The sequence below is a fragment of the Gopherus flavomarginatus genome, chromosome 10, assembly GCF_025201925.1.
Source record: "Gopherus flavomarginatus isolate rGopFla2 chromosome 10, rGopFla2.mat.asm, whole genome shotgun sequence".
NCBI lineage: Eukaryota > Metazoa > Chordata > Testudines > Testudinidae > Gopherus > Gopherus flavomarginatus.
This window is the reverse complement of record NC_066626.1, coordinates 18,185,701-18,198,457: the sequence shown is the minus strand read 5'-3', so window position 1 is coordinate 18,198,457 and position 12,757 is coordinate 18,185,701. Positions and strand designations below refer to the sequence as shown.

Here is a 12,757-nt window from a genome sequence, read left to right as displayed (position 1 = left end):
ATGCAGTCAATTTCTCTGAACTTCATAAGTTGCTTTTTATAATTAAACTTGGGCTACTAAGTCACTTAGGTGTGTTTGGAAACTTTAGTCCTAAAACCTTTCCTCTCTAGGTTACTGGCCTGATGCTCTCCTGATCTGAGAACAAGTGTTTGCTATCTGATAAACATTTTGTACCATATGTGAAGCTGGGTGATAGGCCCATTCCCATTTCTAGACAACAGGGCCCATAGTCCCTCAATGCAGTGACAGCTCTTCAGAGTAGACATAGCCTTGAAGTTGAGGAGCTGCACAGCCACTGCCTAGGGTGTACCTACTCTGTGGGTAACTAAGTAATCAGTCTCTAGTACTGTTAGCCTTGTATGTGTGTCAAATGCCAAAATTAAATCTTTTTTGTTTTTAAATCTAGATCAAATTTTGACCTATGTGTGCTCACTTTTTTTAAATTGTAAGTGCTACACTCACTACTCTTGAACAGTGATTGGTGCAGGGTAACAGGTGTTCCCCTGTCAGAGGGGAAAGCTGATGCTAGCAATGGATAAACATCAGTGTGAAAATACTGAGTGCAAGTTTAACCGTTGGAAGGCTCTCTGATAACCAGTATGGCCAACGTTTTCAGAAACTAGGTGCATAGACACAGGTTCCTAAACCTATATTCAAACACCTACACTAGTTTCTTTTCCCCACATGGGAGCTCAGCACTTCTGAAATATTGTTCCTCATTTGAGTGCCTAAATATAGACTTGCGAGCTTAACTTGAAGCACTAGTTTTTTGTTGGGTTTTTTTTAATCTTGGTCTGCAGCAACAGATCTCACTGTAAATAAACTTAAAATATTAAGAACCTTAGAAATGGGTTGGAAACTTGGTCGTTCTGTACATCTTGGAAGGTGAATTTTCTGCAGTGTGATGAGATATGCTAGGGCCACTGATAGTCGCTTTCAAGATCTTCACATGTAACACACACGTCCTCACAACTCAATGTCCCCACTTCTTTTCTTTAAGGCCTTCCTACCAATGTCCCAGCATGTTTTGTGAAACACCGATGGTGCACCACGTTCGTCGCTTTGTCCACGGGCAAGGCTGTGTGCAGATCATACTGAAGGAGCTCGACTCCCCAGTCCCTGGATACCAGCACACCATCCTTACCTACTCCTGGTGTAGATTGTGCAAACAGGTAAAGATTAAGAGGAATATTCTGATGCTATGGTAACAGAATCCCGGGTGTGATAGATCTTCACGCAGGGGGCAATGCCTTTCAGAAAGAACTGTATTTTCTCAGAAGCCGCAGCTGAAGTAATACTAGCAGCCTCTGATCTGTATAGGTGCTTCCAGATGTAACTAAGACTAACCCTACATAACCCACTGATGCTGTTGGGTGTGGTGCTCCCAGGATATTGTACTACAGGGGAAGTGGCTGCTTCTGCTTGAAAAAGACTATCACATATTTTTTGAAAGGATAAATAGCTTTGGATAATGGTGCTGACAACTGGACCAAATTAGTTTCAGACACCAGCAGGTGAGCGCTCCATTGATTTTAAATGGAGTCGTTCCCACATGTGCCAATAGAGGTTGTGGCCCCCGAGCCACAACACAGCTTGTTGAATGTTGAGGTGGGGAAAGACAAAACTCCGCTCTCCTGATGTACTGGTCCTTTAATTGACCTAAAACCATCTGCTCCACAATATACTCTTGCTATTATCCACTATACTTAGTGTGTGTCTGTATCAAGTCCAACTGCACCTGCTGTACTCTGTTTCAAAACTATCTACAGATTTTCTTTGTTCAGCATTTAAATACTAGATGAGAGAACTGCAATATTAGATGAATTTAATATCCTTTTTAAAAACCTGAAATAATTAGTAAAATAACATATAAGGCATGTGCCTTTTCTTGTAACTTCAGTAATCTTCATATACTTATTTAAGAAAATTAGCTAGATGTCCCCTGGAGTTAAAACAAACTTCTGTTTAATTTTAGAAATCTACTTATAATCACCAGTCTCTTGAGTGAATTTTATTCAAGACCCCCTAAATTAATTTCATGTACTTTAAACAAAATACCTAAAATAGCCATTTTGCTATCTAGAAACTATATAGAATTGCTACTGTAAGTTGAATATTTGTCTGACTTCATGCTGTCTATACTGGTTTATACTCTGATGATGGATTTAAAAGAATTGGAGGAAATCAGTGTGATAGCTGAAGGCAGATGAAAATCAAGCATGCAGAAAATATCCCATATATAAAACTTACTTGCTTGTTAACACTCCTGATGCTCTGTTTCTAAATGGAAATATGTTCAACAACAGTAAAAATATTGCCCATAAAAATAACACACCTAAAATTGCAAGCAGTATTACAAATATAGAAGCTAAAGTATTGGAGTACTCAATAGAATCTTCACAGCTCAGGCACTCGATAAATGTTTTAAGGCACGGCAGTGCAGTGAAATCGGTGTTGCTGACTAAGCCTTGATACAAGTGATGCTACTAGACAAGGAAATCACTTTTTACAAATATAAGCAGACATGTTATGGTGGGGAAACATCTGCTTTCTGGGGCAAGTGTTCTTATATTGCTTTAATAACCAAAATCTCTCCTGATCAGCACTTCTTGCCATAAAAACTGACTGCGCGTGTGCCCACACACATAACATTCCTAGAAACATTTTTTGAATTGCTTGAATACCACATCACTGCTTGGACTAGGCTAGTTTTACTTAAAGTGTACTCATTGCTTCTTCCTGAGTCATTGGTCCATTTCAATTAAAATCTGTTTTCAAATTTCAGGTCACACCAGTTGTCCCACTTTCCAATGATTCTTGGTCCATGTCATTTGCAAAATACCTTGAATTGAGATTCTACGGGCACCAGTACACGCGAAGAGCCAATGCAGAGCCTTGCGGTCACTCCATACACCATGACTATCACCAGTATTTCTCATATAATCAGATGGTGGCATCTTTCAGGTAAGGTTTCGCTTCCAGATTCCACCCCGACTCTGACTGCATGGCCACCTAAAGTGCTTGGGTCAAGCTGAATGGGCAACCCTAATACTCCTGTCCTCCTCCTAATTAATTAATCTTGAGCATGTCAAAAAGGAAAAGGGACAGTGTTCTATACTGTAGTTTGTGCCTCTGTTCTAGAAGAACAGCATGTCTAGAAACTGGCACTATCTAATCACGGTGTTCTATGCAGTGCTGGGAGATGGGGGGTTGACAGTAGTTCTAGGAATAAGGGACTCAACATGATGGAACCAGCAGTCCATAGGCCGGCTGCACTGGGGGGAAAATGATCAATCTTGTGTTACCAAACTTTATCCTGCTAGTTTATAGCATGGTTTGTGTACTCATTTTACATAGTAGCTAAACAGCACGTACTTGATAGTGTCCTGGAAGGCTGAGGTATTTCAGGCACCGCCAAGTACCTCCAGGGCTCTTTCTGATACTCTGTGCTCCAATTGAAGGAGAATCACCAACAGCAAAAGGGTGGGAGAGATCCAATGGAGCAGGGTGGTGTTTGTTTTCATTTTCACACAAGGTTGTTTTTTATTGCTCTTAGCTATTCTCCAATCCGGCTGCTGGAGGTATGTGTCCCACACCCCAAAATCTACATCAAACGTCAAGCTCCATTAAAGGTTACTATTCTGCAGGATCTGAAGGATTTCTCTCAAAAGTATGTCCTTGTTTTGTTTTTCTTCACCTATTTTGGCTGCCTCTTCTTATTTATGACTTAAACCTTAATTACTAGAGGAACTGAAGCCATTCTTGCTGAAGAAACTAGAGAAAACGTCTGTTAAATACATTTGCAGAAGCTTAAAATATAAGAGCTTGTAGCAAAGCAATTAATTTAAATGCTTAAGAGTAAGGGAAATAAGGTTCCTATACCAACCTAAACTGTGACCCTCTCCACCTATTGTCTAAGAGTATATCTACACAGCAGCTGGGAAGTGCGGTTCCCAGCTTGAGTAGACATACGTGTGCTAGCTATGCTCGAGCTAGCACCGTAAAAATAGCAGGGTGGCCCCAGTGGCCTGGGTCATGACTCAGGCTAGCAGCCATAGTACAGTCTTATTCGACCCCTGTGTACATACTTGGGCAGCTAGTCCAAGCCACTGTCCATGCCGCTGCTCCCACATAGCTATTTTTACTGCGCTAGCTCAAGCAGAGCTTGTGCATCTACCCAAACTGTGAATTGTACCTTCCAGCTGCTGTGTAGGTATACCCTGAAGACTCTTTCTTCCTCCCTGTATGCCCAGTGTAATTATACTTTCTAATGCAGCTGAACTAAAGAGTTTTGGTCCTATGTCTTTTTTTTTTTTTTTTAATTAAAAGAAAAAATAGCTACATAGAAATCAGAACAATCTTAAGTGGCCAAATGTGTTCTTACAGAACTTTTTAAAATAATCATTGGAAAGGATTACGTTGTCAGAAAGCTGATCCGGGATGCATACTGTAACAATGAAAATCCTCAACCTATAAGTGAGATTGCTGTTGCTCTCTAATACTCAAAAAATGGGTAGGAGACGCTGTACTTGGAAGCTTAATTTGAAAAGACACAAGTGACCAAAAAAAAGTATCCAGGTTCTTTGGTGCATTGTTTTGAACTGTCTGGCCTTCTGATGCTCTCAAATTGTGATTTCAATTTATAAAATATTAAAAGAAAAATACTAAATTTGTTTCCTGAGCCGCAGCAGTTTTACTGAATTTGGTTTGATGTCAGACACTTTTCATTGCTACCTAGTGTTTATTTTTAGCTGACTCTTATTGGGCAGCAGGGGATTGAATGTAATTTGATTTGTTGCCTCAGAATGCAGAAGAAACTACTTTTGGATTGTTTGGAGAGGTGGAAAAGAAGGGTGAGAGAACTGGCAACTTAACACAGTCTTCTGACTACTGCTCCTACTGCAGGGGTCCCAGACTGCTGATCTCTTTTTAGTATCTATTTGCTACTTGCCATAATTCCAGCAGGTTATTCTGTTCAGTACTGAAATATTTGAGAAATGGTGAGAAGAGATGCTCTTTCCTACCTAGCTCTGGTTTTCTACATTGTAGTTCAGAGCCATAAGTTATCTTTAAACCAAGAAGGTACAACAATGCTCAGTTTGCATTGTCATTCTTAGTAGACAAAGATGGTAAATGTATTCTAGCTGTTTGTTACCTTAACTCTGATTTCTTCACAATGGAATACTCTGTCATGAATGAGCCCTGTTCTAAGCTGGGGGGTGGGAAGGGATTGATCAACTTCAGCTATGTGAATAACGTAGCTGAAGTCGATGTACTTAGATTGACTTACCGTTGTTTCTTCACCGCGGTGAGTCGACTGCTGCCGCTCCCCTGTCGACTCTGCCTGCGCCTCTCGCAGCGCTGGAGTACAGGAGCCAACGGGAGAGCACTCGGAGAGCGATTTATTGCATCTAGTCTAGATGCAATAAATTGACTCCGCTGGATTGATTGCTGCCTGCCAATCTGGAGGGTAGTGTAGACATACACTGAATGACTCTGTGTGCACCTCAAAAGGGCATGCCATAGTTTTAATAATCTGGGCAGAATATCTTCATGATCTTTTGGAGTCTACAGAATGCTCCATTTAAGGGACCAGTCTTGCATTTTGTTCATGAGAGTAGACTTACTCATTCAAGTTGTCCCACTGAAGTTTAATGGGACAAGCTGTTACAGGGTGGGGATAGGTTGCAAAACTCTAGCATCAAATTTGAGTTTGTGTTCTACTAAAGACCACTTTGGACCATATTTTGGCTCCTAGACTCTGAATGGTGTCTGAAATGTTTTATCCTCTTACCACAGGGTATCACAGGTATACCTTGCTGTCGATGATCGTCTCACTTCTTTGAAAACTGATACTTTCAGCAAAACAAGGGAAGAGAAGATGGAGGACCTTTTTGCACAAAAAGAGGTAACATGCTGCTTCGGCACCAGTAAAATGCAGGGTGAAAATAGAACATTGCTGTACCAGTGTAAATTGCTGGTGGCAGAGTACTGAAAAATCTAAATTTTTCTTTGACAGATGGAAGAGGTAGAATTCCGGAACTGGATTGAGAAGATCCAAGCAAGGATGCTTTCACCTTCTTTAGACACCTCTCAGCAGTTGCAGTCAGTCTTTGAGTCTCTGATAGCTAAAAAACAGAGCCTCTGTGAGATGCTGCAGGCCTGGAATAACAGGTAAGAAAAGTGCTAGCAACCTAGGTAGGAGATCCTACTGCACTTTCTCCCTATCAAGTTTGTTGCTATCACAGCATAGCAAGATACTGCAATATTTTGCTAATGATTAGTCATATTTACACGTGAGTGTTTGAAGGTGAAAATTTAATAAGTAGTTATGTTTATACAGACCCACTTGTAAATGGCTAGACTTCAATGAGTGGCATTATAGATTATCTATTTCAAGCCCTGTTGTAGAAATTGCACAGACTTACTGAAGAATCATAATTTGTATGGGAAACAGGGCACAACCGAAATAAAGATAGAAATGAGGAGGTAGCCCATATAAGGCAATTGATCCTCTGCACAACACTTTGAAGTAATCTCACAGCTGAACAAATCTGAAGAGAAACATTTTAAACACAGGCAACTTATCATCATTTCTCTATTTCACTTGTAATTGTTTAAACAATCCCACGTGGCCCAAGTGTGACTTAAAACTTCTGATTTTAACACTATGGCTCCTACTGTGAAGTGCGAGGAAAATAATTATCTGTTCGTTCTAATTGCAATCTTTTTTAGTCACACAGAACATTTATTAGGTACCAGATGTGACCGGAAAATATTATGAAGACACACATTTGACTAAACCTCAGCATGGACAATCTTTAGAGATTGTCTGAGGGCTTGTCTGCACTACCGCTTAAACCACTCCCTAAGCGATGCAAATTACATCAACTTAAGTGCTATTCACACTAGCACTAAGTCGGCAGCAGATGCACTCCCGCCAATATAGCTTCCATCTCTCATGGAGACAGAGAAATTATGCTGACAGGAGAGTGCTCTCCCGTCGGCACAGCACATCTTCACCAGACGCGCTACAGCACCACAGCTGCATCTGTGCAGCTGCACTGATGGAGCGTGGTAGTGTAGACTAGCTCAGATGCAATTGTTCTAATTGAATATACTATTATTTATGACTATTACCATAGTGCCCAGACGTCTAGTTGTGGACCAAGGATAATTCTGCTTCTCTTTTAGATTACAGGATCTCTTCCAGCAGGAGAAAGGTAGAAAACGCCCCTCAGTACCACCGAGCCCTGGAAGACTGAGACAAGGTGAAGAAAACAAGGTAATCTCATTCTGTTACCTTGAAACCGCCATTCTGGTTAGAACCAAACTGATCTAAAATAGCTTCTCCCATCTTTCAAAAAGTTTAAAATAACTTTCCTACTCAGACGATGTTGTACCATGAAACTTCGGAACCTCTGAAGAATTCTAAAACATTACATGTTATCTGTCATTCTGTACAGTTACAGTGAAGAAAATGTTAACTTTTAAAAATATAAAAGCTTACAGTTCAGTGCTTGTATGACATCATATTGATAGCTATCTAAAAATGAAGACTGATGTTGAGGGTGTTTCCATTTTGGAAGACCTTTTTATGCACTGGCTTTTGTATCAAAATATAATTGTTGATTTTAGTTCAGAGGAGGTTGTTTAACGGTTTACCTTCCTATTAAGTTTTATGGTTCGCTCTCATCTTACTTGAGAAGGAAAAAAAACACATGAAAGTAAAGCAAACGTTGTAAGAATGTAGGAAGTATTGGGTAAAATTCTGATGTAAAGGGACCCAGTGGAGATAGAGAAGGTATTGAAAGGAATTATTTTATCCCAAAGGTTATAAGTTGTATCTGGTGATAAACTCACTAGCATAAAATGAACTCAGTGTCCACGTACAAGAAGGAACTAGAGCTAAAAGGAGTTGCAGCATAATCCAGGTTTCAGATGGAAAAGAGGAAAGAATGCAGGATGAAGATAGTGTAATTATAAAGAGGTGGGAAATGGGAGTATTGTAGAGCTGAAATTTGTGTGTTTAAAATGTTAAATACTAGCACTGTAAAACATTGTAAGTGTAACTTTGATAGATATTGCGTTAAAATTGCAGTCTCATAACTTTATAGCATTCTACATGATATTTGTCCTTTCTGTGGCCAAAGCTAGCTAACCTTTGAATGAACTCCTTTTTTTAGTTTGAAAATGCATTTGATTTTTTTAAACTACACTGTAAAACTTAATAACACAGGTAATGAGCATATTTCCTTTGGTATAAATCTGAGAATGTCACTTATGGGAAATAGTAATTAATAAACACTCAGAACTCATGGCACAGGGCTCTAACCTGAGAGATAATGAAGAGAATGGTTGGCTATGATGGCAGTAACCTAAATCTTACTGTCTATTTTAGAGTGCAGCTCTTACTTTTTACAGACACGAGCAGACTTACAGAATCGTATCTTAAGATTTTCATGTGCTACTACACATCAAGCATATATGATGGCGCTGCAGAAGCTGAAAATGCTAGGGGTGGATGCGGGGAGGGAAGGCTCTGCTTTTGCAAATGTGATGCTGCTTCATTTTGTATTTGCCCCATCATAGGGGATGTAGCTGAAAAGAGAATGGGACTACTGGCTGCTTCCTCAGTAATCTGTGTTTGGTTCATCTTTTCACAGATCAGTGCAATGGATGCCTCTCCCCGCAACACTTCTCCAGCCCTGCAGAATGGAGAAAAAGGTCTGTTTAGATAATGTGTTCTAGTAAGGACATGATAGAATTGCTCACCTCATCCCTGTCTCATCTGAAATAATTAGTGTAGGTCTGTTCTCAGACTTTCCATTTTGAGACCATTACACTACTATGATATAGATGCATATCTTTTTTTTTTTCCTATTTTCAACTACGACATAATGGATGCCAGTACCATGTAAATATCCCTAACAAAGGAGGAGAGAATGGAAAGACTGCATATATCTGGTATAGAATCAGAATTCTTTTCACATCCACATGTTATTGTACAAGTTCTCCTGGAAGAATTAATGGCCTTAAAGGTTTTTATCTTAAAACTCCCAAGGGTGCAACATGTCACTGAGCTCTGGAGACTAGTTTGAAACAATGGGCTTGTCTAAATGAACACTGGGGTGTAAATCTACCCCGCACTAGTCTGTCATGTGGACCGTGGTGCTGCACTAAAAGTTCTCTAGAGTGCAGTGACCTACTTCTATTTCACATTGGGGTGATCAATAGATGAGGATGCTGATTGGCACAAACCACTCCCCCAGCATGACTATTACCACAAGGCAGTTTCTTAAAATGGTTAAGAGATTTTGGTCGTATATCTGGTACCAGTCTGGGTTAACCCTGCCTTGCTGAAGTTCAAAGCTATGACTCAGTTGTGCAGTTGGTTAGTGTGTACTGCAAGACTGAACAGTATTCATGCATGATGGAACTATTGTCTTAATTGAATTCTGCCATACAGGAAGAATTAAAGCATAAATTGGATTTAAAACTATAAAGCTTATTAGTGTAAAAATTGCCTTTGTAACTGTCCTCATTGCGTTTGCATGTAATTGTTGCACTCTAATTTTAAGAGATTTAAGCCATTAGCCTCAAGGTTGCAAAGAACCATCAAACTGTGAAATCAACGTAAACTCATGCGGTGATCATTAAGTCTTGGAAACCCATAGCTCTAAAAGAATTGCCCTATTCTTTTCAATGTGTTATTAACTCTAAACGTTAATGAGGCTATTTTAAATATAATCTTAATTATTTTGCTGATTACTTTATTTATCCCTAACTATTAACAGTACATTAGGTTAGAATGTAGCATGGACTGCTGGAAAACAGCTAGTCCCTGTCAAAGCTTGGTTTTAATCTGCCTCTCCTAAATATCGTCGCATCTGAGGGGAAGAAGCTGCAACTCATTCCCATTGCTAAAAACCGTAGTCATCTCCTGGTTCAGATTTTTATACTAAATTGCATATTACGTTTTCATTTCAAAACACACTCATTATGGGTCTTATACATTGCAAATAGGAATATAATACTTCCAATGCAGAAATGTTCTTGCAAAGTAGAGAAGGATAAGGGTAAGGATTACTGAAAGTGAGATACTGTAACTATTTTCCCATGGAGTCTTTTGAATGGTGGTTCAAGGCAAATTGCATATTATCTCAGTAATATGGTAACGCCAATGTTTTCAGTTTCTTTCAAAAGTTACAAGAACTCCATCAAGAGGAGAAGGTTGAGAGCTCTAGATTTTGTTGTTTATAAAATCTAATTGAAATTTCTTAAAAATTCGTGGGTGAGTATTCCTCTACGGTATCTGCAACCCAAGCTTCGTGGGTGAGAACTGCACAGTGACATGGGCTAATCTATTGTCAGAGGTGAATGGAATGTGGTAAATGAATCTGCTGCATAAATGGTGAAAAGAAAACTGGATTTCTTATGTTCTCAATTGTAATATAAGGATGTATTAGTAACAATATTATAGAAGTTTAAAGTGATGATCAAGTTAAAGTTTCCAAAAGCTCTCTCTAGAACCACTCTGAATAAAACTTTCAAAAGTTTTTGAAAGCAACTTGGATGCTTAGGCACCCTATTTACTTTCAGTAAATCCCATTAGGAGACTAAGCAGCTGGAGTTTCTGAGGCGTCGTCTAAACCAGAAAATTAGGTTGGCACAACTACATTGCTCTCCCGCACCCCCGAGTGGTATAATTAAGCCAACGTAAGTCCCTCTGTAGACAGCACTAAATTGGCAGCAGAAATCTTCTGTTGACCTAGCTACTGTCTCCTGTTGGTGTAGCTAATCCACCTCCCCTGGAGTCCCTGTGGTCAGCCTAGGTAGCATCTGCACTGATGTGCTGCAGCAGCATGTAAGTGTAGACGAGCCCCAAGTCACTTTCAGAACTGGGACTTAAGTGCTTTTGGAAACTTTCCTGCTACCCCACCTAGCATTTGTGCTCGCTCTCATTATGCACTGCTCCTCCACTTTCCATGTGAAGGGTCTGTTATATCACATACCATGTATGTGAGGGAAAAATGGTTACTCAAGTGACTGTCAGCTTTTAGTGAAGGGTCCGAGATGGAAGCAGATATTATTTTTGGTTGGTAATCTCAAATGCTTTCATGTGTCCTTGTTCTTTTTTGTATGTTCAACAGACGACCGTTTCTTGACAACCCTGTCAAGTCAGAGCTCCACCAGCTCCACCCACCTCCAGCTTCCTACCCCACCTGAAATTGTGTCAGAGCAGCTGACAGGGGGGCCTTCCTTTGCCAGTTCACTCTCTGAACCAGACACCACCAGTAGCTCAGAAGGTACAATTCAATGACGCTCTTATCTCCCTCTCCCTTTGGTTGTGAGACACGCCACGTAGTGCCTAGCATATGAAACTACTGGTTACTAGATTAATGTGACTGCCTCGCTAAATGATGGATGGTGCTGAGAACCAAACAGTTCACCCAGCCAACTGAGTGCCTAAAGGTCACCAAAGTGGACTAAATATTCTGAAGTGTGCTTGAGTATTTCAGCATGCTTCAATGGTGGGAACCAAAATAGTGTAAACTTATAGTAATGGTGCCCTGGCTCACAGGTTACATGATACAGGACATCTCATCAACCTTCTTCAAATGGCTGAATGGTACCTAACTGTCTCAAAAATACATGTGCTCCTCTCAAGATATGCTTGTTGCTAAAGGTTCTGCTGCAGCTGCAAAAGAGCTGTTGGTTTGTTACTGCATTCTAATGAATGGCCGTGAACCACTCTCCTCCGTAAGGAAGGCCATTGGTATCCTCCTTTCTCCCTATGCTTTCTTCTCCATATCGCTGACCCTTCCCTCTTTGAATGAAGAATAAATTCATGTTCTTCAACACTTAGTTTTGGCCAGAAAGGAATCATTGTAAGAGAGGCACACTCCTTTCTCCTGGGACTGAATATCCTGGAGAACTCTTATCCAATGTCAAGATCTGATCTTTGACTTATTTCAGGCACACATCTGTCACAAGGGCGCAGTGCTACAAGGCCATCCAGCTGATGATGTAACTGAACCAATATTGCTGCATTGTGCACTGCCATCCACCAAACAGCTTCTCTGAACGAATCTTGATCCAGAGAGACTTTTAATAGGTTGGCTACAAAAAAGGCAGAGTTACAGTGCAAATTTTCAGAAGCTGTACTATAATCAGCTTCATGAGACTGTTCATATATTCAGCAGCATGGCTCAGGGGATAGCACCTTTGGATTGGAAATTAGGCAATCTGGGTTCTCTTAATCACTCTGCCACAGACTCACTATAACTTGAGGCAAGTCACTGTTGGGCCAGATTTTTACATTTGGACACTTAATGGCAGTCTGCCTTTTAAGAATTTGACCCTTAACCTCACAGCCTCAGTTTGTAAAATGGCAATGATACACTTTCACATGTGAATTTCTTTGAGATCCTCCAGTGAAATGTATGATAGAACAAGGAATTTTTTATTTCCCAAGATTACTGCCATGTGGAAGTTAAAGTAAAGTTTGATTGTTCTGGTGTATGCTTCATGACCCACAGTTAATAATCATACTGTCATTCTAGATATATTTGATGGACACTCTTTGGGATCTACAGACAGCCAAGTGAAGGAGAAATCTACTATGAAAGCTATTTTGGCAAATTTGTTGCCTGGGAACAGCTATAATCCCATTCCATTCCCCTTGTAAGTAATATGTGGTGCTACCAATGGGCATGAAAATTGTGTTGTGTGTCAAATACCAAACTGATGTCCT

The 12,757-nt window shown here is 40.1% G+C and overlaps 1 protein-coding gene across 8 annotated transcripts in view; it reads left to right on the top strand.

Annotated features, from left to right (window-relative positions):
- PIKFYVE (phosphoinositide kinase, FYVE-type zinc finger containing) overlaps positions 1–12,757 on the top strand; it is a 98,475-nt gene that overhangs the window by 68,772 nt on the left and 16,946 nt on the right. For all 8 annotated transcript variants that reach the window (XM_050916075.1, XM_050916076.1, XM_050916077.1 and 5 more), the window contains 9 exons: positions 1,001–1,172; positions 2,786–2,964; positions 3,557–3,670; positions 5,800–5,908; positions 6,020–6,174; positions 7,195–7,285; positions 8,667–8,727; positions 11,154–11,309; positions 12,567–12,687. In XM_050916075.1, the coding sequence (XP_050772032.1) occupies positions 1,001–1,172; positions 2,786–2,964; positions 3,557–3,670; positions 5,800–5,908; positions 6,020–6,174; positions 7,195–7,285; positions 8,667–8,727; positions 11,154–11,309; positions 12,567–12,687 (1,158 nt within the window). The remainder of the gene's footprint in view (positions 1–1,000; positions 1,173–2,785; positions 2,965–3,556; positions 3,671–5,799; positions 5,909–6,019; positions 6,175–7,194; positions 7,286–8,666; positions 8,728–11,153; positions 11,310–12,566; positions 12,688–12,757) is intronic.